The 27,425-nt window shown below is 45.7% G+C and overlaps 1 protein-coding gene across 1 annotated transcript in view; it reads left to right on the forward strand.

The window, feature by feature from the left end:
* The window catches only part of HIP1 (huntingtin interacting protein 1), a 352,795-nt gene that overhangs the window by 76,928 nt on the left and 248,442 nt on the right, over positions 1–27,425 (forward strand). Inside the window, exon 2 of the mRNA XM_085649657.1 lies at positions 20,165–20,228. Within this exon, the coding sequence (XP_085505783.1) occupies positions 20,165–20,228 (64 nt within the window). The remainder of the gene's footprint in view (positions 1–20,164; positions 20,229–27,425) is intronic.

Below are 27,425 nucleotides of genomic sequence, written 5' to 3' on the forward strand. Positions count from 1 at the left end.
CAACCATTCCATGTCCTAACGAGAAGTGTGCTGTGCGCAACCGAGCGATCAGTGGCGTCACTAGGGGGATACGGTCCGTACGTCACCATAAGTTACCGGACTGGGTGACAACAACCCTAGTGACGCCGCTGGTTATCACAAAGCGCACTGCGAGACTTGGTGTGCGAGGACATGAATTTACAACTCATTGCCTGGGCCACTGAAGTGGCCGAGTGAGTATGAGGTGAGCGAGGCATCCCTCATGCTGAATGTCCACTTGCTCCAGTCATGTTGTGATTACGTAAGCAAGATATATACTTACAAAGTTTTCCTTACCAAAAGTACCTTCTTATGTCGACAGTTATAGGAAGTTATCATTATGGATGTGATTTGAGTATATGAATAAAAGAAATTTGGGGACACAACCCTTAATTTCCCCCACCCAAAAAGGCAGCATGCCCTCTCCAGCCTTCCAACTTGCGGTTGCCCTCTGGGACTTGTACACTTTATGAGGGGCTTCGTGGCATCCACCCGAGGGGTGTTGTCTTGGTGCCCCTGGTCTAATTAGAATGACTACTGTGCTTAATAGGTGTATCTAGCGGTTGTTAAAGATATCAAATGAAAGCAGAAAGGATAATCTATCGATGTGTTAGCTTGCCTGGTTGTGCGGCCAGTTGAGCCTCTACACTGTTTCCATGATGTTCTCTGTGCTGGATATTCCCCAGTGGGTGCTATGCGATTTTGTGCCCTCCTTCCTGATTTTGTCGCGCCTTGTTGCTGTGAAAGGCACTTGCTCACCCGGACCAAACCTTGCTAGCATTCTCCTGCGCTCTGTTTATTCATGGGGGGCACACGGAAACCTCTCCCAGTCTGATGGCAGAAACACATTTAATTTTCCGTACCAAACACTAGATGGCAGGAGAGAGCACTGCCTGTAAATCTGCAACACTTCAAGCAGCAAACCGATTGTTACAGCTAAGTAACCTTTTCCTACTCGTCAACTGATTGGTTATACCTTTGGAACAATATGTGTACTTTGTAATACATTAATACTCTGTGGAGTTTTTAAAGTACTTCTGAGGTTTGTGATAGAAGCACTGTTGCCCAGGTCTATTTAATTTAAAGGTCTTAGATGCTGCTGCCTTCTTCCTCTGCCTCTGAATTTGATATTACCCTCTCCCATGTTTCCATCCTGCCTACATCTTCTCCTTCAAGGGCTAGTACTGCTGTATCTTGCCTAACCCCACCTCTCTTCTTTCCTGCTCATCGTATGCTCTTTGCCTCACTCTCTTCTCTCTGCCTCACATTAGTCTTGTCACCTCACTCTCTTTCCACCAAACCCTTTTAACTATACTTAAGTGTCCTCCTCACTCTTCCTCACAACAAACCACCCCACCCTCTCGGCCTCCTTTAACAGTGCAACTCTCGCCCTCTACACTTGCTGCATCTGTTGATCATGTGTGTGTGCACACACACACACACACACACACACACACACACCTGCTGATGGATTCCCTGCACCTGTTGATCATGTGTGTATGCAAACACACTCACACATCCACACACACACTACTGCTGCCCCCTTCCCTGCATCTGTTGATCATGTGTGTATGCACACATTACTGCTGCCACCTTCCCTGCACCTGTTGATCATGTGTGTATACACATACACACACAAATGCTGCTGCCTTCCCTGCACCTGTTGATCATGTGTGTATGCACACACACACTACTGCTGCTACCTTCCCTGCACCTGTTGATCATGTGTGTATACACACACATACACACACAACTGCTGCTGCCTTCCCTGCACCTGTTGATCATGTGTGTATACACATACACACAACTGCTGCTGCCTTCCCTGCAGCTGTTCATCATGTGTGTATGCACACACACTCTACTGCTGCCACCTTCTCTGCATCTTTTGATCATGTGTTTATGCACACACATTCTACTCATGCCACCTTCCCTGCTCCTGTTTATCATGTGTTTATGCACACACATTCTACTGATGCCACTTTCCCTGCATCTGTTGATCATGTGTGTATGCACACACACTACTGCTGCCACCTTCCCTGTACCTCTTGATCATGTGTGTATGCACATTCACACACTCTACTGATGCCACATTCCCTGCACATGTTGATTATGTGTATGCACACACACACACTCACACTGCTTCCACCTTCCCTGCATCTGTTGATCATGTGTGTATGCACACACACTCTACTGTTGCCACCTTCCCTGCACCTGATGATCGTGTGCACACACACACACACACACACACTACTGCTGCCACTTTCCCTGCATCTGTTGATCATGTGTGTATGCACACACACTCTACTGCTGCCACATTCCCTGCACCTCATGATCATGTGTATGCACATACTACTGCTGCCACCTTCTCTGCATCTGTTGATCATATGTGTATGCACACACACACACACACACACACTTCTGCTGCCACCTTCCCTGCACCTGTTGATCATGTGTGTATGCACACACTACTGCTGCCACCTTCCCTGCATCTGTTGATCATGTGTGTATGCACACACTACTGCTGCCACATTCCCTGCACCTCATGATCATGTGTATGCACATACTACTGCTGCCACCTTCTCTGCATCTGTTGATCATATGTGTATGCACACACACACACACACACACACACACACTTCTGCTGCCACCTTCCCTGCACCTGTTGATCATGTGTGTATGCACACACTACTGCTGCCACCTTCCCTGCATCTGTTATCTGTGTTAGGGACCCTTGCTCTGCTCATACCCATGTAATATCTCAGTTGTGTGTTAGTGAAGCTTCTGATGCTCCCTCAAATATCTGTTTCCCGCTTAAAATCTTCAAATTGTTCATGTTTGTCTTGTGTTCAAGCTATAGTTAACAAACGTATAGGGGATGTATTATGTTTATGCACTAAATAGGCACTGGCACTATTTGTTAGTGTATAGATCTTACAGGTTTGTATTTCACACAAAGGCGCGATATCTCCTGTTAAACAAACCATACATATGTCTGCTATATATAGCTTAAAGCTCTGCTGTACAAACCGAGAATGTACAGGAAATTAATTTCACACCCGGCTTTGGTCAAATTCCAGAACATTTCCTGAAACACATTAAAATGGTGAACAACCCCAAATGCTCACTGTGAGACATGGCGATTCTATGTACCCTCTTCTTTGTCCATACACTGCTAGAAACAACGTTCAAATTACCCACCCATCCACACCGCTGGTGGCTCAACGGAGGTGCCGTGCACGCACTGCCAAATATCTATGAGTGTTGATCAAACTTTGCCAGTGAATCCATGACATTGGTGGCTCACTTGGAACTTCAGATCCAACTCTGCAAGTTGCATCTCCCCCTCTCTTGCCCCCGGGCAGTCATAGGCTTTGTCAGCTGAGCCCAGCCTCTACACACCATTTACATTCGAAAAAATGTCACCAGCTGTAGACGGCATTAGGGACTCTGCCTGTGCAATAGACCGGTGTGTGGTTTGCCACTGCCATCGTATCTTTTCTGCATTGCTAACTGATAAATAGCCCCTGAGCTCAACCCATTGGCAACTCCACCCGTTACTCCGCCACATTCTCAACAAATGCCTGGACATCTTCGACTCACTAAGAGCAAGACTATCCGAAACATCGTCCCAGTTGCTAAGCAATTGACAGATATCCACTCATAGTTACTGCATGTGTGGACATCTCTGCTCTCCCCTACACCATCCAGTCAGTCTTTGGACCTCAGCACAGCACGTCGCCCCGCTGAAAGGCTTATGTTGTATGGTGAACCACTTGGTGGGTAGTAGGGCTGCTTCTGGTTGACTTAGTATTTGACAGACTGGATCCCAAGGTCCGCGAAACTCCGGAAATTGTATTTAATTTATTTGTTGTAGGAGCATTTGGACAAAAATGCTGTACATAGCGTCAGCTTCACAATACGTAGGCTGTTGTCAGTTTGTTTGATAACACATAGATTACATTTAGGACTAGGATAGTGGGTAATCACTCAACATTGACAAAAGAACCCAAACGTAATGAGTTATCTACTTTGCATAGTTCCAATGGCAGTGTTGGACTACGGATATGACATGGCGGCTTGCTGAGATTCTTGTCTGCTGATATGTGCTTTATGAGCAGTTTTTGAGGTGTGTGTGGTGGGTGAGCCTTCCCTGGTGTGACTTGCAGCTGACTCTAACATAGGCAGGCTTTAAAAAAACTCCTCTTAAATCAAGCATCCCACCCACAGTATCTTAGTGGTATGTCGAGCTGATACTCATATCTTCTCTGGCCCTCATGCCACTCAAGGCAAGCATGATCCAAACACCAGTTTTACATTTTGGATGTATGCTGCTGCTGAAACTGTTTATAACCACATGCACCAACACTGTTCTCTTGAGCAAGTATCGCAGCTGGTCAGTTGCTTGGTTCATAGATAATTACGGTGACCTGCGGTCTCTTGTGTGCTCTCGAACGTCCTTGTACTTAAGAACTGACCGGGGCTCGAGGTTGTCCCCATGCTGGTTTTCTTTTTCACACCACACGCTCCAAGCCATCTTCCCGGAAGTGGGATGTTGATTCTGTGGCATTCTGATTGGTGGCATCGGAAAATGGTATCTTATATAAAGGGGGGATTAGATAGTATGTGGAATCTTGAGGATGCCATTTATAATATGGGGGTAGAATTGTTTGGTGTCTGATAATGACCCTCACTTTTCAGGTGGTTGCTTTAAAGAACTTTTGAGGAATTTAACTATTACACATAATACAATTTTAGTGTGTCATCCCAAGTCTAATTGCCAGGTCAAGAGATGCAATAGTGTAATTAAAGAGTCCTTAAAGTTGTCTTGTATCCAGGTCTTGATTGGAGGAAGTGTTTGCAATCTACGTTATTGGCATATTGTACTACTGTTTATCCTGCAACTGGGTGTACACCTTTCCAAATTTTACAAGAGCGAGTTCCTGAGTTAAACGTGTGCCCTTATAGGGTAAGGAAATGTAAAGGGAAGGAAATTGTTCAAAACCAGGAAGATATTTTTGCTCACATGTAGAAGGTGAAAGAGAGGATGAAGAGTAGGATGGATGTGAGTTGGGGTTGTTTGTCCAAGCCAGGAGTTGTGCGGCATTTATTCAGGATCAAGAAACCTAGGAGTGAAGGTAAGGGGTTTCCACAGTGGTCCCCTCCTTTGAAAGTTGTTCAGGTTTTCAGAGGAGCTGTGAGAGTGGAAGGTGAAAAAGTATGGAATATGAACAGAATTTCATTATGGCATGCTTCTGAATCAACCAAACAGGACTTGTATAGTGCTTCTTATCACCCATGAGGGTATCCAGGTGCTGAGGGTCTTACAGCAGAGGATTAGTCAAACAGCCAGGTCTCGATGCTTTTCCTAAATTCCAGCAGAGAGTTTGAGGTGCAGAGGTGAAGAGGAAGGTTGTTCCGTGACATGGCCACAAGGTAGGAGAAGGAACGACCTCTGCAGTAGCTTGGACGTATGCGAGGGGTGTGCGCAAGGTGAAGGGAGGCGGAGTGCAGGTGTCTGGCGGGTTGGTGAAAGTTCAGTTGCTGGTTCATTTATGTTGGTCCTAGATTGTGCAGGGCCTTGTATGTGTGGATCAGTATCTTGAAATTATATCTCTTCTGGATGGGGAGCCAGTGGAGCTTCCTGAAGTTGGGGGTGATGTGGGTCCCCTTGGGGAGGTCAAGTATGAGTCGGGCCACAGAGTTCTGTATGATCTGCAGTCTCTTCAGGAGATGTGAGGTGATTCGTGCATAGAGTGCATTGCCGTAGTCGAGCCGGCTGGTGACTAGGGCCTGTGTGACAATTCACCTGGTGTTGACTGGGAACCATTTTAAGATCTTGTGTACCATGCGGACACAGGAAATGGAGTCCGTGTTGATCTGGTTTTTAATTGTGAGCTGGTTGTCTACGATGATGCCAAGGTTGCAGGCATGGTCTGTCGGCTTGGGTGAGGGTCCAAGTTCAGAAGGCCACCAGGACCGGTTCCTCAGGGAGGTTTTGTTCCGGAAGATCAGTACTTCCGTCCGTCTTGTCTGTGTTGAGTTTCAGGCAATTGTCTCTCATCCAGTCAACAATGTTCATCATGCACCTGTGGAAGTTGGCCCTAGGAGTGGAGGGCTCTTCTGAAAGCAAGAGGATGAGCTGGGTGTCGTCAGCGTAGGAAATTATTTTTAGTCTACGGGTCATGACGATGTTGGCCTGGGGAGGTCATGTAGGTGTTGAACAGGGTGGGGCTGAGGGATGAGCCTTGAGGGGTGCCGCAAATGATTCTCTTGTGTCCGGAGGTGAAGGGAGGAAGGCGATTCTCTGGGTTCTTCGGGTGAGGAAGGAGGCGATCCATTCGAGGGCTTCTCCTCAAATACCGATGTAGTGGAGCCGCTTGAAAAGTGTGTGGAGGAATACTGTGATGAAAGCTGCTGAGAGGTAGAGGAGGATCAGGGACACTGTTTTTCCTTGGTCAAGGAGTATAGGAAAGGGACCCCTTTTTGCCCGATATCTGATGCACTTTGACTGAATGTGCACTGGGTCCCTGCTAGTCAGTTTCCCAGTGCCTGTGTTCTGTCCCAAAACTGTACCTTTGTTTCCACAATTGGCACCCCTCTGGTCCACATATAAGTCCCTTGTAAAAGGTACCACTGGTACCAAGGGCCCTGTGACCAGAGAGGGTCTCTAAGGGGTGCAGCATGCATTGTGCCACCCTCAGAGACCCTTCACATAACACATACACACTACCATTCTAGACTATGCGTTTTGGTGCAGACAAAACTCAAGAGTTGACATGGCAAACATCTCTGTGTGCCATGCCCAAAAACACTGCCTGTGGCATGGGTACGTCACCCCTCTAGCAGGCCTCACAGCCCTAAGGCAGGGTACACTATACAACAGGTGAGGGCATAGCTGCATGAGCAATATGCTCCTACAGTGTCTAAGTCCATTCTTAGACATTGTAAGTTCAGTGAAGCCATATTGAGTACGAGGTCTGTAAGTTTGTCATTACGAACTCCACAGCTCCATAATGGCTTTACTGAATGCTAAGAAGTCTGGTATCAAACTTCTCAGAATAAAAAACCCACACTGATGCTAATGTTGGATTTATTACAAAATGCACTCCGACTGAATGTGCACTGGGTCCCTGCTAATCAGGTTCCCAGTGCCATCTTAGAGATGCCCCCTGAAAAACGACCAACTCACTAGTGTGCAGCTGGCTGGTCTGAACCAGCCTGCCACACTCAAGACATGTTTCTGACCCCCGGAGGTGGTTGACTTTGTACTCTCATGAGTCAGAAACAAAGCCTGTTTGGGTTGAAAGTGCTTCTCACCTACCCCCAAGCAGAAACTGCATTCGGGCGGTGAGCCTCAAAGGCTTCCTGCCCTTTTTTATGCTGACCAGGGCCTCTCCAGCTTGTGGAGATGCCCGACCCACCGACCTAGACCCACTTTTGCCGGCAAGGTTGGCGAGAAAATTAGTAGCCAGCAGAGATGTGTCCCCTCTTTGCCAGGACCACCCCTAAGGTGCCCTGGACCTAGGTGACCTTCTCCTTAGGGAATCCTCCATCTTGAATGGAAGGATTCTACCCAGTCATGGGGAGGAGACATACAAAGGGTGTAGTCACCCTAAAGGAAAGTCGCCCATTGGCTACCATCTGCCAGTACCTGTCACACCCTTAAATTCAGTATTTAGGGGCATCCGTGAACCTTAATCCTCACATTCCTGTAAACTACAAAGAAGTAGGACAAAGAAGACGCCGTGCAGCAAAGCCTGAAGAAGACCAGTGACTTTTCCCCAACCCTACCGGCCTGTATTCAGCTTTAAAGCCCCAGCAAAGAAGACCATGCCTGTCCTGTGTCCAGCGACTTCCAGAACCCAGAGGTAGACTGCCTACACTTTAACAAAGACCAGATCTCACAAGGACAGCTGCCCTGTCCAGAAGAATCCAACTGTAAAGGACTCTGGAACCAGCTGGAATCGCGTCTCCTGCCTACTGTGCACCCGATGCCACCGTCCGAGTCTGAGTGGCTCACCTGTCCAGTGAAGTCACCCCAGGGATCCTGACCTCCACACCATTAGTGGCTGACCTCTCCTGGACTCCACAAAGACGCCTGCAGCCTCATCACGAAGGGTTCCTATGATTGCGACCGGCTCCGATAAAGAAAATCCAACACCTAAAGGCACCCCTGCATCCTCCGTCCCCTGACTTTGTGGAGTCCTGCTGATGGTGACCAGGCATCCACCGACACTGCTACTTACCTGTCCAGTTGTTGGTCACCTTTGTCCAGGCTCCTGGTCCGAGTATGTAGCCTCTTTGTGCGACCGAGATTCCCATTTGCTTGCATTGGGTGTCCGCTGCTGATTTGCACCCTGCACCCGTGCTGCTGCTGGTGGATGGTTGGTGCCCTTCCTGTGCTTGCTTTAACCCCTGGGGCCTGTGCCCTGAAACAGCAGATATTTGCCTGCAACCAGCACCTCTTGTGGTTGCCCCCAGTCTCCTTTGGCTAACATTGGGTCCAATGACCTCTGCACCCGTCAGCTCCAGTGCCGCCGGTGGTTCAGTACCTTCTTTGATCCAACCCTTGCCCAGTGTTGGACTGAACCCCCGAAGACTGGATGTGTAAGTCGAGTACTAACCGGTAAACGTACATAACTGTTTTCCTTCCATAGGATTGCATTGCATTTCTGCCTATTGTACTAAATGTCTAATTCTCAGATTTGCTAAGTTTCTACTGTTTGATTGACTTTATGAAAGTATTTCTAATACTCCTGTAAGGTACTTACTTCTATGCCTTTACAACACAATTCCTATTGTATTTGAAAATTATTGCTATTCTTGAAACTGTTACTTACCTGCAACTGAGTTCCTCTTGGTTCTAAAATAAAGTAACAATGTAATAACTTTTTATGTAAAACCACTGGTTTTGGATTCAGTCTCTGGGTGTGTGTAATCATTTCTTGCCTAAATGTGTACAAAAAATGCTTAAAACAACTTTCTGATAAGCCTTACTGCATGCCCACTACCACAAATATAATGTTTAGTTTTATCTACTTAAACATCTGTAAACCTCTGGGGATCCACTGGACTCTGTGCACACTACACCTTACTTTGGTATAGTATGTACAGAGCCAGTTCCCTCCAAGGAGGGCTCTGATGTCATCAGTGGCAGAGATGAGGGCAGTTTCGATACTGTGGTTGGTACAAAAACCAGACTGGGAGATTCCAGAAGATTGCTGTTCTCCAGGTGTTCTGTGAACTGTCGGTTGCTGGCTTTCTCGAGGACCTTGGCGGGAAAGGGGAGCAGAGAGATGGGATGGAAGTTCATGGGTTAGCTGGGGTCGGCAGATAGTTTCTTGAGAAGGAGAATGACTTCAGTGTGTTTTCCATTTATCGGGGAAAGTGTCAATGGCAAGGGATGCGTTGAAGATGGTGGTCAATTTGTTACTGATAGACTTGCTTCCTAGGTTGAAAATGTGGTGGGGACAGGGGTCTGTAGGTATTCCCGAGTAGATGAAGTTCATGATGACTGTGGTGTTTTGTGTGGTGAGCTTGTCTCAGGTTGTTAGCAAGTGGTCGAGTTTTGCATCTGTAGAGGCGATGAGGCAAAGGATGTCAGTGGCGGTGGATTGGGGCTCCTAGTTTTTGTAGATCCTGAAGTGGATAGGAGGTGGACGGAATTTTAGTGGTGGCAGTGTGCTTCTAGATGTTAGGTTGCCCAAAACCTTGAAGGATCCTGATTGTCTTACTGTACTTTAGAATTGTATGAATGGTATTGCTGTTAAGAATAAGCAAATTTCATCTGAATTGAGGAGCGGTGGTGTGAGATGTAGTGTGTGAGAGAACTATCATGCTAAGAAACTGGATGAGTTTGTATTGTGGTCGGGTTAATGTTTGTATTAATGTATAGTATTTCACATTTTCAAGTTAAGATTGTCTAGTATGTCACCTTATTAGAAGGCCGAATAGACCATGATTATTGTTAGTATTCGCTGAGGTTAGTTTTTGTTATTTTTTATTTAATTTTAAACAAGGGAGGCATGTGGCATTCTGGTTGGTGGTATCAGCAAATAGTAACTTCTATGACGGGGTCTAGATAGTATGTGGAATCTTGAGGATGTCATTTGGAATGCAGGGGTGGAGCTGACCGGTGACAGCGAGCTGCTGTCGTGTCTTTGTATACCCACATAGATATGTTTGAAGATGCGTGTTAGTTACTGGGAGTATTAGAATAAAGGAAGCTCCTATTGACAAAGGCTCGGTCTTTCTTTTCTACAGGTTCCTGCATGATGCCGATGGCACATAGGTTTTACCTCTGGTCTCCACTGACCAGGAAACTGTTGTAATCTCAAAACCCTTTCGTTGGTGGCACCACGCTCCCCAGTAAAGGCTCTGAGAAATCTTGGAGTCTATCTCAGCCACTCTTTGGTTCGATCTAAGCAACAAATCGATAGCTGAAGGTGATCTGACCTCCAGGTCCTGCCTGTGGCACCTTATGAAGGTGTACGATGGAAGTATTCCTAAAATAGAGTCCGAGGGATCCATAAAAAACAGCATCTGGCCTCTTTCTAGCATAAGGCACTTGGCACAGGATGTGTTGGTGGTGATTTTAGAACTATGGTCTTCTCAGTTTCTTTCCGAAAGCCCTTGGATTTGCTTCAGCGTGTACTTTGAAGCAGACCGCATTTCATTGACTGGGGGTCTTGAAGGTCAGTAGGAGATAAGCCAGGAAAGGCTACGCCGCTCAGCAGACTGTTATTATTAGGAGGAGCGTTAATCGATCCGTTGCAGTTACAGACAGACTTCCCACGGGGTGTGTGTGAACCACACAGGCAGGCTCGTGCGTGGTTGACTCCCTGGCTCGCGCGCGGTTCAGTCAGGCGATGCTGCTCACGCGCACAGTCTGCCCAGCACAAAAGCTCAGGCTCGCTTTCCGTGACTTCTCTCGCTTATTCTTTGAACCTCAAGGTATTTTTTACCCTAATTCCAACTCATAGAATTTAATACCCAGAAGAAGGTGCGGGCTGTATAAAAGCGTGGTGGCCAAAGAAGCAGAACTAGGAATAATTTACAAGAGCCGGGACCTATGTGATTAAGTGCGTGGCTTTACAGACTTGAAGTGCAATCCAGCGCTTGACGCATGCTGCCCCCTCAGTAGTGTTTGAGTGCCCCTGTCTCTGCTTTCTGTTTGTGCATCCAAATATATCACACAGCAGCACACACCTAGAACAAGTTAGACCTATTGGCTTTACAAATGCTTGTAAGTACGTATTTTATTCAGTGTCTGAACAACTCCCATTCTACCGTTCACACAAATTTTCTCTTAAATCCCTTCTTTGTGTTAGCCACCTATTGCCTTTTTTCCACACATCTTTTTGACGTGCCTCCTCTCCCACTTTGCACGTCTACACTTCTTCCTTTCTATCAGTCTTTCTGCATCCTTCTGTCACGTGCACACATCACTTCCCACATGCAAAAAATGCATTTTCTTTTCCTTTGGCTCTGTCCATATTTTAATAGCTGGGTCCCTTCTTTATACACTTTCACATAGGATCGTAATTACAATTGACACATGTAACCATCACTTTGTACTCTCTGCAAAGAGGCCAAAGACTGAGTGAGCATGTAGCCAGAACAACTTTGACACAGTGACGGGCACGGTCAGAAATTCCCACTGCCTTTAGCCTAAACTCTAGAGCTGACACTTGTCTGTCATGAATACCTAGACACCGAGGCAACTCACTGTGCAGCATGTGCTATGCAAGACTCCTGTTGCATGAAAAACAAATCTACACAAACACATCTGTGAAATACTCCCAGTAAATAGGGACAGAGGTACCTGCAACATGACGTAAAACGTGTGACTGGTAATACAGATTGTATCACTGACTTGAATTACTTTATGTGCTCTTGCATACATTGTCTTTTTTTTTTTGTCCTCATACCACATTGTATGCAAATTGCAGCCTGCCAGCCGTTCTGTACCTCCCCAGGCTTTTTGCGATATCTCAATAGTCCTGCGCACGAGCCCATCCAGTAACCTGGTTGCAAGTTCCACGCAGGTGTAATCATAGGACTAATACAATTAGGTTCTTATTGTGCCATTCCAATTCAGAAAAACCTCCCAGATCTTAGAATGCTTATTAGTCTCTAATCCTGTATCCTTTTTACAGGTGCTTTTTGCCGCCTGAAACCAGTCTATCCCAAGGGGTGGTACAGGTTCCATCCATTTTTTACAAATTACTCGCCTAGCAAGGGGAACCAGATAAAAGAGGAGGGCCTGCTTATCCCTAGTAAGGGGCGAAATCGGCTTATCTTCTACTCCCAACATTATCAATGATAGGCTTATTTTTATGTTGGCGCAGAGAATTTCATTTATAGCTTTTTCCACTGTGGACCAGTAGTCCTTTAACAAAGGGCATTCAAAAAACATGTGTCTGTCGTCAGCACACCACTTCTATGACATCTTGGGGGAACGGCTGTTACGAACTTTGCCAATTTATATGGTGTCCATTAGAGCTTGTTGGCCGTAAAAAAATGATTCCTTTTTAAGTTCGATGGTTTATCTACTTTATAAAGCAACTTAAAGGAAAGTTGCCACAGTTTCTGTGGCTCCGACATCTGCATCGCACCTTCCCAGATCTCATAGGGTGCTTTGATTCTCTTCTCTTCAAAAGACACCAATGTTCGATACCAGTCACTTACTTCCTTCTTCATTGGAGTTTCATTCTGTAGCTTTTTTCAAACTCCCAAAATCCTTCGGTCTCATTCCTATTCGCCTCCCCCCTGGAAAGTAACTGCAGATACTTAAACCTTGAGAGGGATCCCCCTGTCCTTACCCACAATATTTCCCATGGCACCACCTCTTTCATCATCATGAGATCCCCTCAGACCTCTATGCCTGCCCTCCTAAGTGGGATACTTAATTGATCTTGCAAACATTCCGGCGTGCCTGGAGTATCCCAGATTGGAGCCCCCCCTGAATAGTATCCAGTTCATAGTGTGTTCCTTATTCTGACCCACGGAATTAGTGCTGCCTTTAGCGTCTTCAGTTTTACTTTTCTTTTTTATTTCTTTGCCCCAAATTTATACAGAAACCCTTTCGCACCCCACTCTTTAACCATCTCCTCTAGCAGCCCGCCCCACACCCTGTGCCCCGGTGTACCTAATAAAGCTCTACAGTTCTTAAACTGGAATGCCATGCAATATAACCTTAGGTCTGGTATTGCCAGCCCTCCTTCTGCCAATTTACGCCGCAATTTCTTCCAAGACATACGTGCTCCCCTGTCTGCCCAAACAAAACTGCCCAATTTGCCCTGTATTTTATCAACCAGGCCTCTCGGTAAGATAAGATGTATACAATTAAAAAGAAATGTAAGCTTCGGCAATAATACAATTTTTATAAGATTAACCCTTCCATATAATGTTAAAGGGAGATTCTTCACCTAGTTAGTGATTTCTCGATGTCCTTAGCAACCCTCTCTAGATTGTGTTGGGGAATATCCTGCAATGAGTTAACAATACTAATTCCCAAATACCTAATCTCTCTCTGGATACTCCCCCTCCAATCTGGGATATTCCAGCACATAATCCCGTTTTTTTCCTTATTTACTAGGTATCCTGAATAGGCCCCGTATTTTTCTGCTAATCTTTCTACTCTTGGAATTGTAATAACAGGATCTGCTGTATAGATAATATCATCCGCATACAAAGCAATTTTCTTTCCACACGGAAAGCCATGACCTGTTCATCTTGACGGAGCGCCTGGGCGAATGGTTCTATATATATATATATTAAACAACAAAGCAGAAATGGGGCAGGCCTGTCTCGTCCCTCTAAAGATCATAAAACTCTTAGTAAGAGCACTATTAAGAAAAACCCTAGCCGTGGAGCGATGAAATAGGGCTTTCAGTGTAGTTAGAAAAGGGGACCCAAACCCCATAATCTCCAGTACTGCCCAAAGATACTCCCAGCAGACTCGGTCAAAAGCCTTGGCCACCGCCAAAGGGACCGACCTCAATGTAGCTATATCGATGCACCCTATTAATTGCATACATTGTAAAAGTGTTTAGTGGTTTTGCTCGTAAATATTGATGAGAAAGAGATCGGGACTTCATGTGCCTCTTTGTATCCACTTATCACGTTTTCTGTCTCTCTTCTGCTGACCCTCTTGTGCTCCGTGGTCCAGCTGGGTCTGCTGGCTCAGTGTACTAATGCATCCATTGCAGGGATCTGTGCCTGACCTCACAGGTTCAAATCTTGGCAGGTTTCTCCAGCATTTCATGCTTCAGAGGTCGATCACATCAGTGCCATTGAGTAGAGGCACAAACATCTGTTATTTCAGCGACAGGATACATTTCTAGGTGAACCTGTGCTTTACAAACATGCATCTTACAAGCTTAACCCCTTCGGTGCCACGCCCCGTCATGGGCACAGCGCGACCGTGCTCCATGACGAGACTATCTCGTCATGGGCACAGAAGAGGTTAAGTGTTATAGTTTCAGACGCTATTGGCTGTGCCAGTGCCAAATGCTTATAAAATGCACTGGTGTTGACAAAGCCAGTAGTAGTGATCAGCCATGTTAAAAATATAGAAAACATTGTTTATAGAAAACACTGTTTTCAGTAATTTCAAGATGGCCTCCGCATTTCGTGATCACTCTGCATCATGCAACACAGCAGCCATCGCAGCACATTTTAAACGTCACGGTTATTGGCAAATCGAACTGCATTGATTGGTGTTGTGTGGGTTGTATTAAATCCACGAGGTCCTTGTATCTTGCAAAGATGTTTATTCCATGAAACATCACATAACAGGAAACAGGTGTGTCCGGTCCTGCAGCGGTAAACGTACTACCGTGGAACCCGAACACCCTGGCAGCAATGAATGTTATACTCTAGAACCTTATATCTAGCATTCTAAGAATATGCAAATCACAACACAGCCCCTTCCTTATAAACATACACACAATAAAATGCAGTATGATTTCCTAGCTAAACCTACATCGCCCCCCCAATTTAAAAAAAACACACCAAAAAAAATGCAATTAGGAAGAAAAATATGTAACAAAAAATTGCATCATCCCAAGTCCTTGAACCAAACAGGTAATTCCCTTTTCCAGCTACATTTACTTCTGGAATACTCACACACACTTCCATTGCACACACCTGCAATACCACTTGTACTTGGTACACCACCACTAGTCACATCCCGCTCTTCATCCCTCCTTTCATCATTGGTTAACTCACAAATGTCTGTATCCCAGAGGGGATCTGTTCCATTCCCAGAGTCAGAATTCACATCTGAAAAGACATCCATACTACACACAGCCACCCTTTTAAGTTTCCTCACTTTACCATCCTCTAGTCTCACAGCATTCCTAAGAATCTCCCTAACTCTCTGCGGTTGGAAGAATTTGTTCTCTCCTTTAGGTACCTTGACAGGTTTCTTGATTCTGATCCAGTCACCCACTTTAATACTGACGGTCTTGACTCTGTTACGCACATCATAATACTCTTTACTTTTGTGGTGATTACGCTCCAACCTTTCCCATACCAGTTCAGGTGACCAGTTTTGCACAACAGATTCACACAACTAGCCAGGAGAAAACTTGAATCTACAATTCCTCACTCTCATCACGACAAAGGAGACATGCCCCTGATATCATTTTTGGCCACCCAGTATGCCCACACAGCATTGAATATCGCATTCTTCCAATCGTTTCCACTACTAATGGCACCTTGAAATACCCCTTTTACCACTCGGTTGAACCTCTCAACGTTGCCATTACCACTCGGGTTGTAAAGTGCAGTAGTTTGTGCCTAACTCCTACTCTTTCAAGATACCCTTTAGCTGCATTGGTTGTAAACTGAACTCCATTGTCACTTAAAAGCACTGCAGGAATACTTTCAGCCCCAGAAACGTTGTTTAGACATTTCAACACCGTAAACATGTCTGCCTTCTCTACTACCTCCACTATTGGCCATTTGGTGAATACATCTATTAAGACAATTACATATTCCTGATTGTCCCCAACAGATCTTACTAGATCAATTGCCAGAATCTCCCAAGGATGGTAAGGGATTAATCCTTCACTCATAGGAGGTCTCAAAGTGCTAAGGGTTTTATCAGCAGAAGTACAAACTTCACACCTGCGGTCAAATTTCTCTAAGGCTTTGTCTACACCAGGTCACCAAAATGACTCTCTAATCACAGTCTCGGTCCTTCTAACTCCAAAGTGACCTTCATGACACAAATCAAGAATCCCATCACGTACACCCTCTGGTGGAATTATTTTGCATCCTCTCATTGCCATTTCGTTTCAAGAGATATTTCGGACCTCCCTTCCTAAAATGGCCTACATTCCTTAAATAATAATTCTTTCCTTGGCCAACCCTTAGACATGTATCTCAAAATTTGATGCAAAACTCCATCCTCTTTCTGTTTGTCCTTCCATTCTTTTTGCTTGATAACAGGTGTCCCAGCATCATGAATCAAAGCCACCTTAAAATCATTCCAGGGGTCATCCTCACAGACTTCTAAAGGATTAGGCAACCTAGATAAACAATCCGCCGCTAAATTGTCTCTTCCTGGAACATACTCAATACTATAAATGTAGTCCTTCATCCTTTATCCTCATGGACAATCTGGCAATTCTAGCTGAAGCAGGCGTACTCCCCTCTGTGGTAAGTAACTTAACTAGTGGCTTATGATCACTTCTAATCACTATAGGTCTGCCCCCCACAAAAGCCCTAAAATGATCCAGCGCCCAGGCGCATGCTTACGCTTCCTTCTCTATAATGGGATACTTCTCTTCAGTAGCAGATAATGACCTGGAAGCAAACAAAATAGTGTTCTCTTTACCACTTTCAGTGTTTTTGCATGCGTACAGCCCCAAGACCTTTGTTACTAGCATCCACAGTAATGTAACTATTCATATTGGGGTCAAAACTGCTTAAATTTGGTACTTTCCCCAAAAATTCCTCTTCATAACTAAATTCCTCTTCATACAACCGGTCCCAAACAAATTTTATGCGTTTCTTATGTAGTTGCCGAATATTGAACACTCTCTCTGTGAAATTCGGAATAAATTTGGCACAATACTCCACCATGCCCAGGAATGACCTTACCTCGTCCTTATTGGTAGTTTCAGTAATTGCATTGATCGGGGCCTGTTTGGGTTTGACATCTTCATCACATATCACATGTCCTAAGTAAGTTACACTCCTTTCTGCAAATCTACACTTACTTAACTAAAGTCAACCCGTTGCTTTCCAGAATCTTAAACACTTTATATAACTTCTTTTTTTTATTACTTCACACAGTTTTACATAGCGCGAACTTGACCCGAATCGGGTATCAGAGCGCTTTACATAGCACCAGCTGCATTACAAGAGGACACATTCATTTTTGGTAGGCACGGGGAGATTAGGTGATTTGCCCAGAATCACAGGATGTTCAGCTTCATTACCGAGACTCGAACCTAGTTCCCCAGATTCTGGGTCAACCGTCCTAGCCCTTACAACTCCTCTCCCCTCTCATTAGGTTTCTCCCTATTCTCCCCAAAGAGATGGCCGCCGCATTGCGCAATCACTCTGCATCATGCAACACAGCCGCCATTGCGGCACATTTCAAATGTCACGATTACTTGCAAATCGAATGGCATTGATTGGCAACTGTTTGGCTCTGCCAGTGCTTCTTCATTACTTTAACCCCCCTTTAGCTCCTGCCTACTCCAACTTAAAAAAAAAACCTACACACTTGTCTGTAGGGTTGGTGGTATTGCCTTCTTTGAGGCTTCTATAACAGGAAAGAAGTGGAATTTCAAGCGCATTTGAAAAGGAAATGGGTTGAAGAGTGAAAAATTACATCTTACTTATAAATGGCACACCCCTGGCCCAAGCAGCACACCGGGCCGGCTTACCTCCGGCACATGGAGTCCCGCGTGCCGGGTACCGGCCTTCTCCAAGCAGTCTTGGACTTAAAGCTAGAGAGCAAATGCATTCCAGGCAGAAACTGAGATCGAAGCCGAAATCTACAAGAGCAGCTGCCAGTCTAGGAAAGAATCTTAATTACCACACTTACCAGGAAAACATTATACAAGCAGAGCTGCCCAGCGCGCGCGAGGCCGGGAGAGTCACTGAGCGAGCTATGATTAGACACGGAAGCCTGACGGGAGTGGAAGGAAGGAGCCGCCAGCGGCAGCGAGATCTGTTTATAGATGGAGAAGGAAACACCTTTCCGAAGGGAGAAGGGGTGGGCCATGGAGAGGAAAGAGTGGGAGGGAAAAAGTGACTTTAGGTGAATGGAGCGGTGACGGAGGAAGGAATGGTGAGGGGGTTAGTGGTTTGGAGGAGGGAAAGAAGCGTGAAAAGACGACAATGGAACGACCTGCCACTACCCCCCAGAGCCTCCTCTCTCGAATTCCGCCAGAAGCTGAAGACTCTTTTCAATGAGCCAACCTACGACGGGCAGGTCCACGCGCACACACCTGATCCGTGCCAGGATACCCTCACCGGTGATAGTGCGCTTTACGAACACACATAACAACATGGGAGGGATGCCAAAAGACCTGGAGACATTGGAGAAATAGAGTCAAGAGTTAAGGAGAATACGGGGCTTCAGGGTTGACATGGGAGAGATGGTGTAGTAAAAAGAGGGTATGTAGATGGTGAAATGGAAACTCCTCTATGGAGGATGAGCAAGGAAGGATAATGGACAGACTGGGGGACTCCTAGAGGAGCAGCAGGGCTTCTTTGGAGGGGGGCAGTGAGATGACGGGAGATGATGGCGATGCAAGAGAGGACCTCGTTGTCCGTGCCAGATACATAGCCTCTCTGTGGAAGCGGAGCGTTCCTACCTTGTCTCTCACTTGATGTGTTTCTAGCAGAGGTCAGAAGTGTCTGCAGTCTCTGTCCCTTCAGTCCTAGGCCTCTCTGTAGAAACAGTCTAACTCAACTCTTTCCTTTAGGAGGGGCCTCCTCTGGGAGGTTGAAAAGAGCGCGGTCTCCCCCAGGACGGAAGGCCTTTACAAATTGAATAGAGCTCTTCTCCGCGCTTATGTCTCATGAAGGCCATTCCCATGGTGGTGGCACCTTCCTCGTTGTTGACTGGACGCCGTGTTTTCAGACCCATGGTTTACATTCCAAAAATTGAGTCATTTGGAGCGAACTAAGACTTCAGTATCCAGGATGCATTATGTTGTCCGATGAAAGGCCAGGACTGGAAACTTGGTACTTTTGATGCCGCGGAGCCTTATCCTGGCCAATGATTCTCCCAGTGTGCACAGGAAGCTCTCTTGTCCTCTGATGCCACCTGCTTCCTTCTCTACCATGTACTGATGATAATAAAGAGCCTGTGCTCGGATCTTGCTAGGCTCGCAGCTGCCCAGGCAGGAAGCCCTGTATAGTGATGCCAGTTCACCGCACAACCGGAAGGTCCTGGCCCTTGACAGCGCCAGGAAGTGCTGTAACAGGAAGCCGCCGAGGGCAGACTGGGCTTTGTTTGCACTCCAGATAGCTGCTCGACCCAGAGATGGCGAAGCTTAGAGGTCCAGAGTGAGACTGAAATTTATCAATGGGCCTTAACCTCTGAAAACACAATAGGGCTGGGGAAGAGTCAGGGGGAGCTTGTGATTGATTCCCTTGCAGCCCTTTTGGAAATCTTCGAATTTTCCAATAGGTATGTCCACCTCCTCCTTGGGTCGGGGGATGTGGATTTGTGTGGGGGGAGGGGAAGGGACAGGGGGTCAAACCAGACTTCTCACAGTTTCTTACATTTGCTTTTGGCAGGGTGTTAGGCAACCCTTGTCTTCAGACTTCAGATTGAAGACTTTGATGTAAATGTGCATTGACCTTGAGTTTCACAACACACATTGCGTGGAACCAACCATGCAACCGCGCCAAGCATCCACTTCTGCAAGGGCTGAAAGCTTTCTGATGTAAATTTCTCCAAGTGGGCCAGTGTCTTCAGAGCCTTGCAGGTGCTGTGAGCTTGTGCCAATGGTGCCTGTGTGTGCCCGCTTGTGAGAGAGGGGATGTGTGGGTTTGTGAGAAGGAAGGGCTATGAATCTGTGAGGAAAAGATCCCTTGTGTACCACTGTTTATGCCTTTTCATTAACAGCTCCCTTTTCATCTCCCCCTTCCCTCTTGTCTTTTTCAGACTATCAGCATTAATAAGGCCATTAACACGCAGGAAGTCGCTGTGAAGGAGAAGCATGCACGCAATATCCTTTCATGTTCTTCCAGCAGAGAAAGGGATGAGAGGAAGCGCACAAGGGACGCCTGCATCTGGCTGACCGGTACAGGCCGCGTGGCTGGAAGGGCTAGAAAAGCCCGTGGACAGTAAATAAATGAAGGCATGCATTTAGAGCGAGTGATGTTTTGACAAATCACATTCCTTCTTAGTGCCCTCCTAGTCATAAGCATGCCAAGCCATCTCAAATCTTTGTGCTGAAAGTTACTTTCATATGACTGGCTGACTCGTATGGCAAGGGCTTTAGTAAAGCGTAAATGTCCATCCTTCAGTATCCAGTGACTTCTGTCCTTCTGGCCTCCTTGGAAACATATGTTTCTGCTGTGTTCTCTAGGGAGACCTCACTATTAGCTTCTATGATGCCTTTGATGCATGTACCTGACTTTACCATTGGCCTCTATTATCTGGTTGGGCCAGAGCTCCTGAGGGTGTAATTCACCTCACCCTGGGTCTCTACGGCAGGCTGGGCTTGAGGACCAGATGTCTTGTTTCTCATCTCACTATGAGTTTCTGTGGTCAGGCTGGGGCAGAGGTCCTGAGATCTTACTGTGTGTCTCTATGGCCTTTCTCGTACAGAGGTCATGTTTCCCACCTCACCTTGGTGATCTGGCTTGGACAGCGATCATGAGTTCTTCTTTCCCACCTCACCATGGGTCTCTGTGGTCAGGCTGGCGCTGAGGTCCTGAGATCTTATTACTTACTGTGAGTCTCTATGGCTTGTCTTGTACAGAGAACTGGAATCCAAACAGTGGTTCAAGTACATCATTAAAAATGACAAACAATTTAACATATAAATAAAAAACTGAATACTAAGACGTTGATTAGAAAATGAGAGAGAAGGAAAAACAAAGAAAAGTGCTTGACCAATTAGTAAAATACCCAAAACCCAGGCACAGATAATTACTTTTGATTAGAAAAATGTATTTTCATAAAGTCATACATATAACAGTAATGGCGCTCACAAAGTTAAACAAACAGTGTTACAAATATAAACAATGACGTGTAAACAAACAAAAAGTGGCTGAGGGAAACTACTAAAACAAGGTTAAAAACAAAACTGAGACACATAACAAGAAATGTATCCTCTTCATTTAGAGCCACATATTAGCGTCAACGGCGTTTCAACCTGTTGTTAATTAAAGGGTCATCATCAGGACAAAACAGCAGACATTAGAGCGTCCACAGGATTTCAATAAAATATCTGTATCAACAAGAGGAATTCATTGGGTTGAGATGTGCATCAAGCACACTACCTCCCAAGCGGCAAATGCAAGACAAAAAATACAATTAGGCTATAGCTGGCAAAAATGCTGTTAATTAATACTTATGATTAAGTCCATAGTTTCTAGGGCTACAAATGGATTGTTGTGATCTAAACACACTTCCAAAGTGTGTAGCAGTTATGCTGGGAAAGGAAAACCCGGTCGGTGTGCTTATTCAAAATGCTTAATTGTCACCGCCTCGTTCCACCAGCATCCCGGCTCCGGTCAATCCCCGCACTTTGAACGTGTGTTTAGATCACAACAACTTCTTTGTAGCCTTAGAAACTATGGACTTCATCATGAGTATTGATTACCAGCATTTTTTGCCAGCTATTGCCTAATTGTATTTTTTGTCTTGCATTTGCTGCTTGGGAGTTAGTGTGCTTGATGCACATCTCAACCTGATGAATTTCTCTTGTTGATACAGATATTTCATTGAAATCCTGTGGACGTTCTAATGTCTGATGTTTTGTCAATCAAAAAAGTAATTATCTATGCATGGGTTTTGGGTGTTTTACCACTTGCTCAAGCACTTTTCTTTGTTTTTCCTTCTCTCACATTTTCTAATCAAAGTCTAAGTATTCAGTTTTTTATTTATATGTTAAATTGTTTGTTATTTTTAATGATGTACTTGAACCAATGTTTGGATTCCAGTATTATTTAGCCCCTGGTTCAGGTTATAGGGTGGTCCCTGTTGTTCGTAACAACTGTCTTGTACAGAGGTCATGTTTCCCACCTCACCTTGGTGATCTGGCTTGGACAGCGACCATGAGTTCTTCTTTCCCACCTCACCATGGGTCTCTGTGGTCAGGCTGGGTCAGAGGACCTGAGCTCTTATTTCTCACTGTGACTCTCCGTGGACTTTCTTGTACAGAGGTTCAGAGGTCTTGTTTCTCAGATCACTGTGAGTCTCTGTGGCTTGGTTGGGGCAGAGCTCCTGAGGTCTTGTTTCCTATCTCACCATAGGTATCTGTGGTCTGGCTAAACCAGCAGTCCTGAGGTCTTGTATCTCACTGCGCTGACAGTCTAAATTAGGTCAACGGTCTTGAGATTGTGCCATTAGTCTCAGGTTGAAGAAGAGATACCATTGCTATATTTATCACCTCATCACTGTGTTTTATGTCAGCCTGGTGCAAGGTCCAAAGGTGGTTTGTTAAGACCTTGCTAACAACATAGGTGTGGAATAGTGGCTTGAGGCCAGGCATGCTTAGCTGCGCTCCCAGAGCACCCCAGTCCAGCACTTCACAGAGACAGATCCCAAGTCTCCTTGAAGTTCTGTTATTTCACCTTTCGATTGTACCTCCAAAATGAATGCTGTGCTCTATTTGACCGCATTGATGCTAGCACCAACAGAAGAAAAAAAATCTTCTCCGTTGTGAAGGATTTCACTTTACCAGTGGCCACCTCTAACTCAATCACCCCCTCACAGGACCTTTGCAACAATCCCTCTTGATTCTTCAGCTACAAAATCACCACCATTTACAGCAATTTCACCCACAACAGAACCAGACAGACACATCGCAAAAGGACTCCCCAAATAACTAATGCTAACTACATTGCCCGTCATCACCCCAGAAGAAACTCGCGTTACTATGAAGTACACTTAGGGTCCCCATCGAACCCCTGCTTCCACCATGCCTCCACCTCTTCCACAACCTTGCCTGATGCTTGGAATTATGCAGCTGTTCTTCCATTGCTGAAGAAGCCCTCTGCAGACTCTCCAATGCTCGCCAACTACAGACTGATCTCCCTGCTACCATTCCTGGCCAAAGTCTTGCAGAAAATCAGCAACAGATGCCTCACTAATTACCTCCATGACCGCCAACTTCTCAACACCACTCATTCTGAGTTCATGTCCAACCACAGCACGGAAACTGCTCTAATCACAGCCACGGATGACATCTGCATGATTGGACAGAGGAGGCACGGCATCCTTTATCCTCCTGGACCTCTCTGCAACATTGGACATGATCTCGCACCCTATACTCATCCAATTCCTACACAACATAGGAATCCAAGGACACACACTCCAATGGATCTGCTCCTTCCTGAGTGGAAGCTCCCAGTCAGTCAGCCTGGCGTCATTCACCTCGGACGCCCTTGACCTCAACTGAGAAGTGCCACTAGGATCCTCCCTGAGCCTGATCATCTTCAATGCATGCATGATTTCTCAAGCTACCATCATCCGCAGCCACAATGTCAAAGTCCTCTCTTGCACCAGTGACACACAACTCATTCACTCACTAACCTACCAGACGCCCAGTACCCAGATTAAGTTCAATGTCTGCATTGCTGAAAGCTCCACTGGATGGAAACCTACTCTAACCTACTCTCTATAGCTGAACACAGACAAGAGCAAAATAGTGATCTTCTGGAAGAGTATTTCTTAGTGGGACTCCACCTGGTGGCCAACAGAGCTAGGACCAACACCCACTCCTACCACCCATGCCAAGAACCCCATGATTGTCATCGACAGCAAACTCAACATGACCGCCCAAGTCAAGGCACTCACCCCTGAAGATGCTGAGGAAGATTTTTCTATGGCTCCCAATCAGCACCAGGACAACTGTTACCCATGTCCTTGTCACAAGCAAGCTGGACTACGGGAACAGCCTCTATGCTGGTGATCAACAAAAAACGCACCAGAAAGTTAAAGACCATTCAGAACTCAGCAACCAGAATCACTCACACCATCCCGCGCCACACTTACATCATACCACACTTGAAGGAGCTCCACTGTCTCCTCATACACAAACGAGTACAGCTCCAACTCCTCACCCACATTTTCAAGGTACTACATGACACTGGCCCAGCATACCTCAACAATCGCATCTGCTTTCACAAACTTCCCAGACACTTTCGCTCATCTAGACTCCTACTCAGACACATCCTGCATATATGGAAAACCAGATCTGGTGGTTGAACCCTCTCCTACATTACTCCTAAAGTGTGGAACAACCTGCCATGACCCATAAGAGCTCCTTCTCACTTCTTGAATTCTGCAAGAAGCTGAAGACCTGGCTTTTGTAGTAGTCCTGTTCGGCCTAAGGTTTGGCGGGGCTCACACCTGCTCAGCGCCAGGATACCCTCCCCGGGTCATAGTGCGCTCTATAGATCTACATAACATAACACATAAGTAATTATGTAAGAATTTAAGTTAGTAAATCAAGACCTCATACGGTGATCACACAGTGCAATGTGAGTGGGAAAGTTTCAACTGCGTTTACAATAGACGTCTGCAAACGTCATATTGACTCTGTTTGACCCCACTCCTATTAATAACATTTGGAGCCAGGACTCATGCATCTTTCTTTTGTATATGCAATTGTAACTTTCTCACTCTCCTTTCACTCACATTTCAGCTATAAAAAAAAAAGCAGCATATTCTCTTCCTCTGCGTTTTCCAGCACCCCATAAATGCCGAAGTTGTCACATCATGCTGTGTCTTCTAGGTCAGTGACCTTGAGTCGTAGGTATTCGATTCAGGAAGCTTCTCGTACTGTAATTTCACTGCATCTAGCCTCTTGTCTACCTTATCCAGCTTGACTTGGAAAGATGAAATCTCATGGCGGATTGATTTCACCTCTGACATCAGGTCTGTTATGTTGGTGTCAATGGTAAACATAGTCGCACCAATAACAGATATTTCCCTCAAAATAAGTTTGAGGTAGAATATGATGGTTTTGGTGTATCTGCCTTAGGGCTTTCTTAAGGGACACCAACTGGAGGCCTCAAGATTTATCAATGAAAATCATGTTGGCCCGTCGCTGGTTTGTAGTCAAAAAAGCTGAATACTAGGGATTGTAATTGGCACGCCTACTCCCTGTCAGTCCAACATATACTTCAGTGCATGGAAGGTGCCAGTAACTTTGTGCACCATTTTACAGCTCAGTTCACTACAGGATTACGACCAGGGAGAGACTCAGGACCCTTGTCAATGTCAGTGTCCATATAGGAGATTTGTAAAGCGCTCTGTTACCATTCGGTGTCTTGGGGCTAGCTTACTGATAGGTACAGGAGGCCGGTATCTTAAAACAAATCCGTGTTGCTGAAAAGCCATGTTTTCAGCTCCCTTCTAAAGTTCCCAACCAGGAATATCACCAATCACAATTTTATTATGTAGGAATAAACAATATATTCGCGTCTACACCAATCGTAGCGCTAAATGGACACATTTGTGGAAACAGGCTTATAATTCAGGATCGCCCGGCTACCTTCCAGGCGTGATTCACAGACTCGCAATGATATTTACCCAAACCGAGCCCTCAAGTCTCTAACTCTCAAGAAAGAGCAGGACAAAGCTTCCAAATGTCTCTCCATATCTGGCCCCTGTTAATTTCACATCATGTCTGACTCCATTCTGAGGCCACCCCGGGGGGGGTGGGGGGGGGGGGTCCTTCTGTGTCGGTGAATAGTCACTCCTCTGCATTGTGGAGGTGGTAAAAGGCAGTCATCCACTCACAGGGCTCCTCGTATAGGGCTCTGCCGCGCTGTGCCTCTAGTGCCCAGGATCAAGGCACCGCGATGGGCAGGGCTGCTTGCTCTCAGCTGCCACACTGCCTGGTCCACTGAGCCAAGGGCCAAAGTGGCTTGTCCCGGCCTCTGGGACAGGCATTTGCAGTGCCCCGTGTAGCAGCAGCGCTGTGGAAAAGTCCCCAGTTCTCCAGAGCAGGGCGGGAATGCAGGTGGGGCAGCCAGCACCTTCGCAGAGGTTCAACTGGGAGGAGCCATCTTGTTGGCTTCTAGCTTGGCCTCTCTTTTTAAAACATTTGTTTTGTTTTTAGTAAGATTCTGGCATTAGAATGCATGTGGATGGCAAGGCGGCTGTGTTAGAAGGAGCTCTTGTTAAAAGCCTTACTATATATAAGGCAAGCATTGCTACTTCTAACTGAAACACATTGAGGTTGGTCAAAATATACAGGGCTCAGTTGTCATTGGCGGTTTTAAATCTGGGGGTCTACATGCACACCAGGCCAGAGGAATCTCTTACTTGCTGATTTTCTTCTCATCCTGGGTCCCTTGCCAGGCTATGGTAGCGGTACTGAAGTCTTGTCTTTGACTTTGGGTCTGTTGTCAGGGTGTAGCAGTTGTCCCAAGTCTATTTCTACCCTCTCTGTGGTTCTCTGTTGTTAGGCTGTTGTAGCAGTCTTGAAGTTTCCTCTTTCATTGTTGTTTTTTATTGTCCATCTAAGATAAGGGCTTTCAAGGCTGTTTTTCACCTAACTGTGGGTCTCTGTGGTCAGACTGTTGTGTCAGTCCCAAAGTCTCATCTTTCACTGTAGCTTTCTGTTGTCAGGATGGAGTGGGGCTCCTGGGGTTATTTGTCTCCTATCCGTGGGTAGCTGTTTTGGGGCTTCTCGGGGTTGTCGTCGCACTACGGATCTTTATTGTATATTTGGAGGATGAGCTAGTAGTTCTCATAAGTTTGGGGTACAGGTCCTGAGATTTCGCACCCGACCATGGGTCATAGTTTGAGGTTATTAAATACAGCTGTAGCTATTTACTCATACGTCTTATGCCAGGTATGGAGAATATATGCAAATATAAAAGTAAATAGTCTCTATAGTATCTCTTCGAAGCAACTTATCTCCTTGGAAAGTTGTTCTTGGATGACTAGGAATAAATATTTGTAATTTAATTCTACTTTAAAATACGTGTGTTATAACAAAACCGTTCTATTTTTGTAACATTTTTACAATGTTATTACTACCAGGAACCTGCTAAACAGGAGTATCTGGAGTTAAATGCATGTAGGTGCTAATCTTGGGATTCAGATCTCTTAGTTCACTCCACTCTAGACAATTGCATCAAAATATGAGACAACATTGCCTTTAAAAGTAAGTAAAATTCTAGAGTGGAAATATAACTTACCAGCCGACATTGAGCCATCTTGTAACTGACTTTTC

The sequence above is a fragment of the Triturus cristatus genome, chromosome 3_2 (assembly GCF_964204655.1).
Source record: "Triturus cristatus chromosome 3_2, aTriCri1.1, whole genome shotgun sequence".
Classification (NCBI taxonomy): domain Eukaryota; kingdom Metazoa; phylum Chordata; class Amphibia; order Caudata; family Salamandridae; genus Triturus; species Triturus cristatus.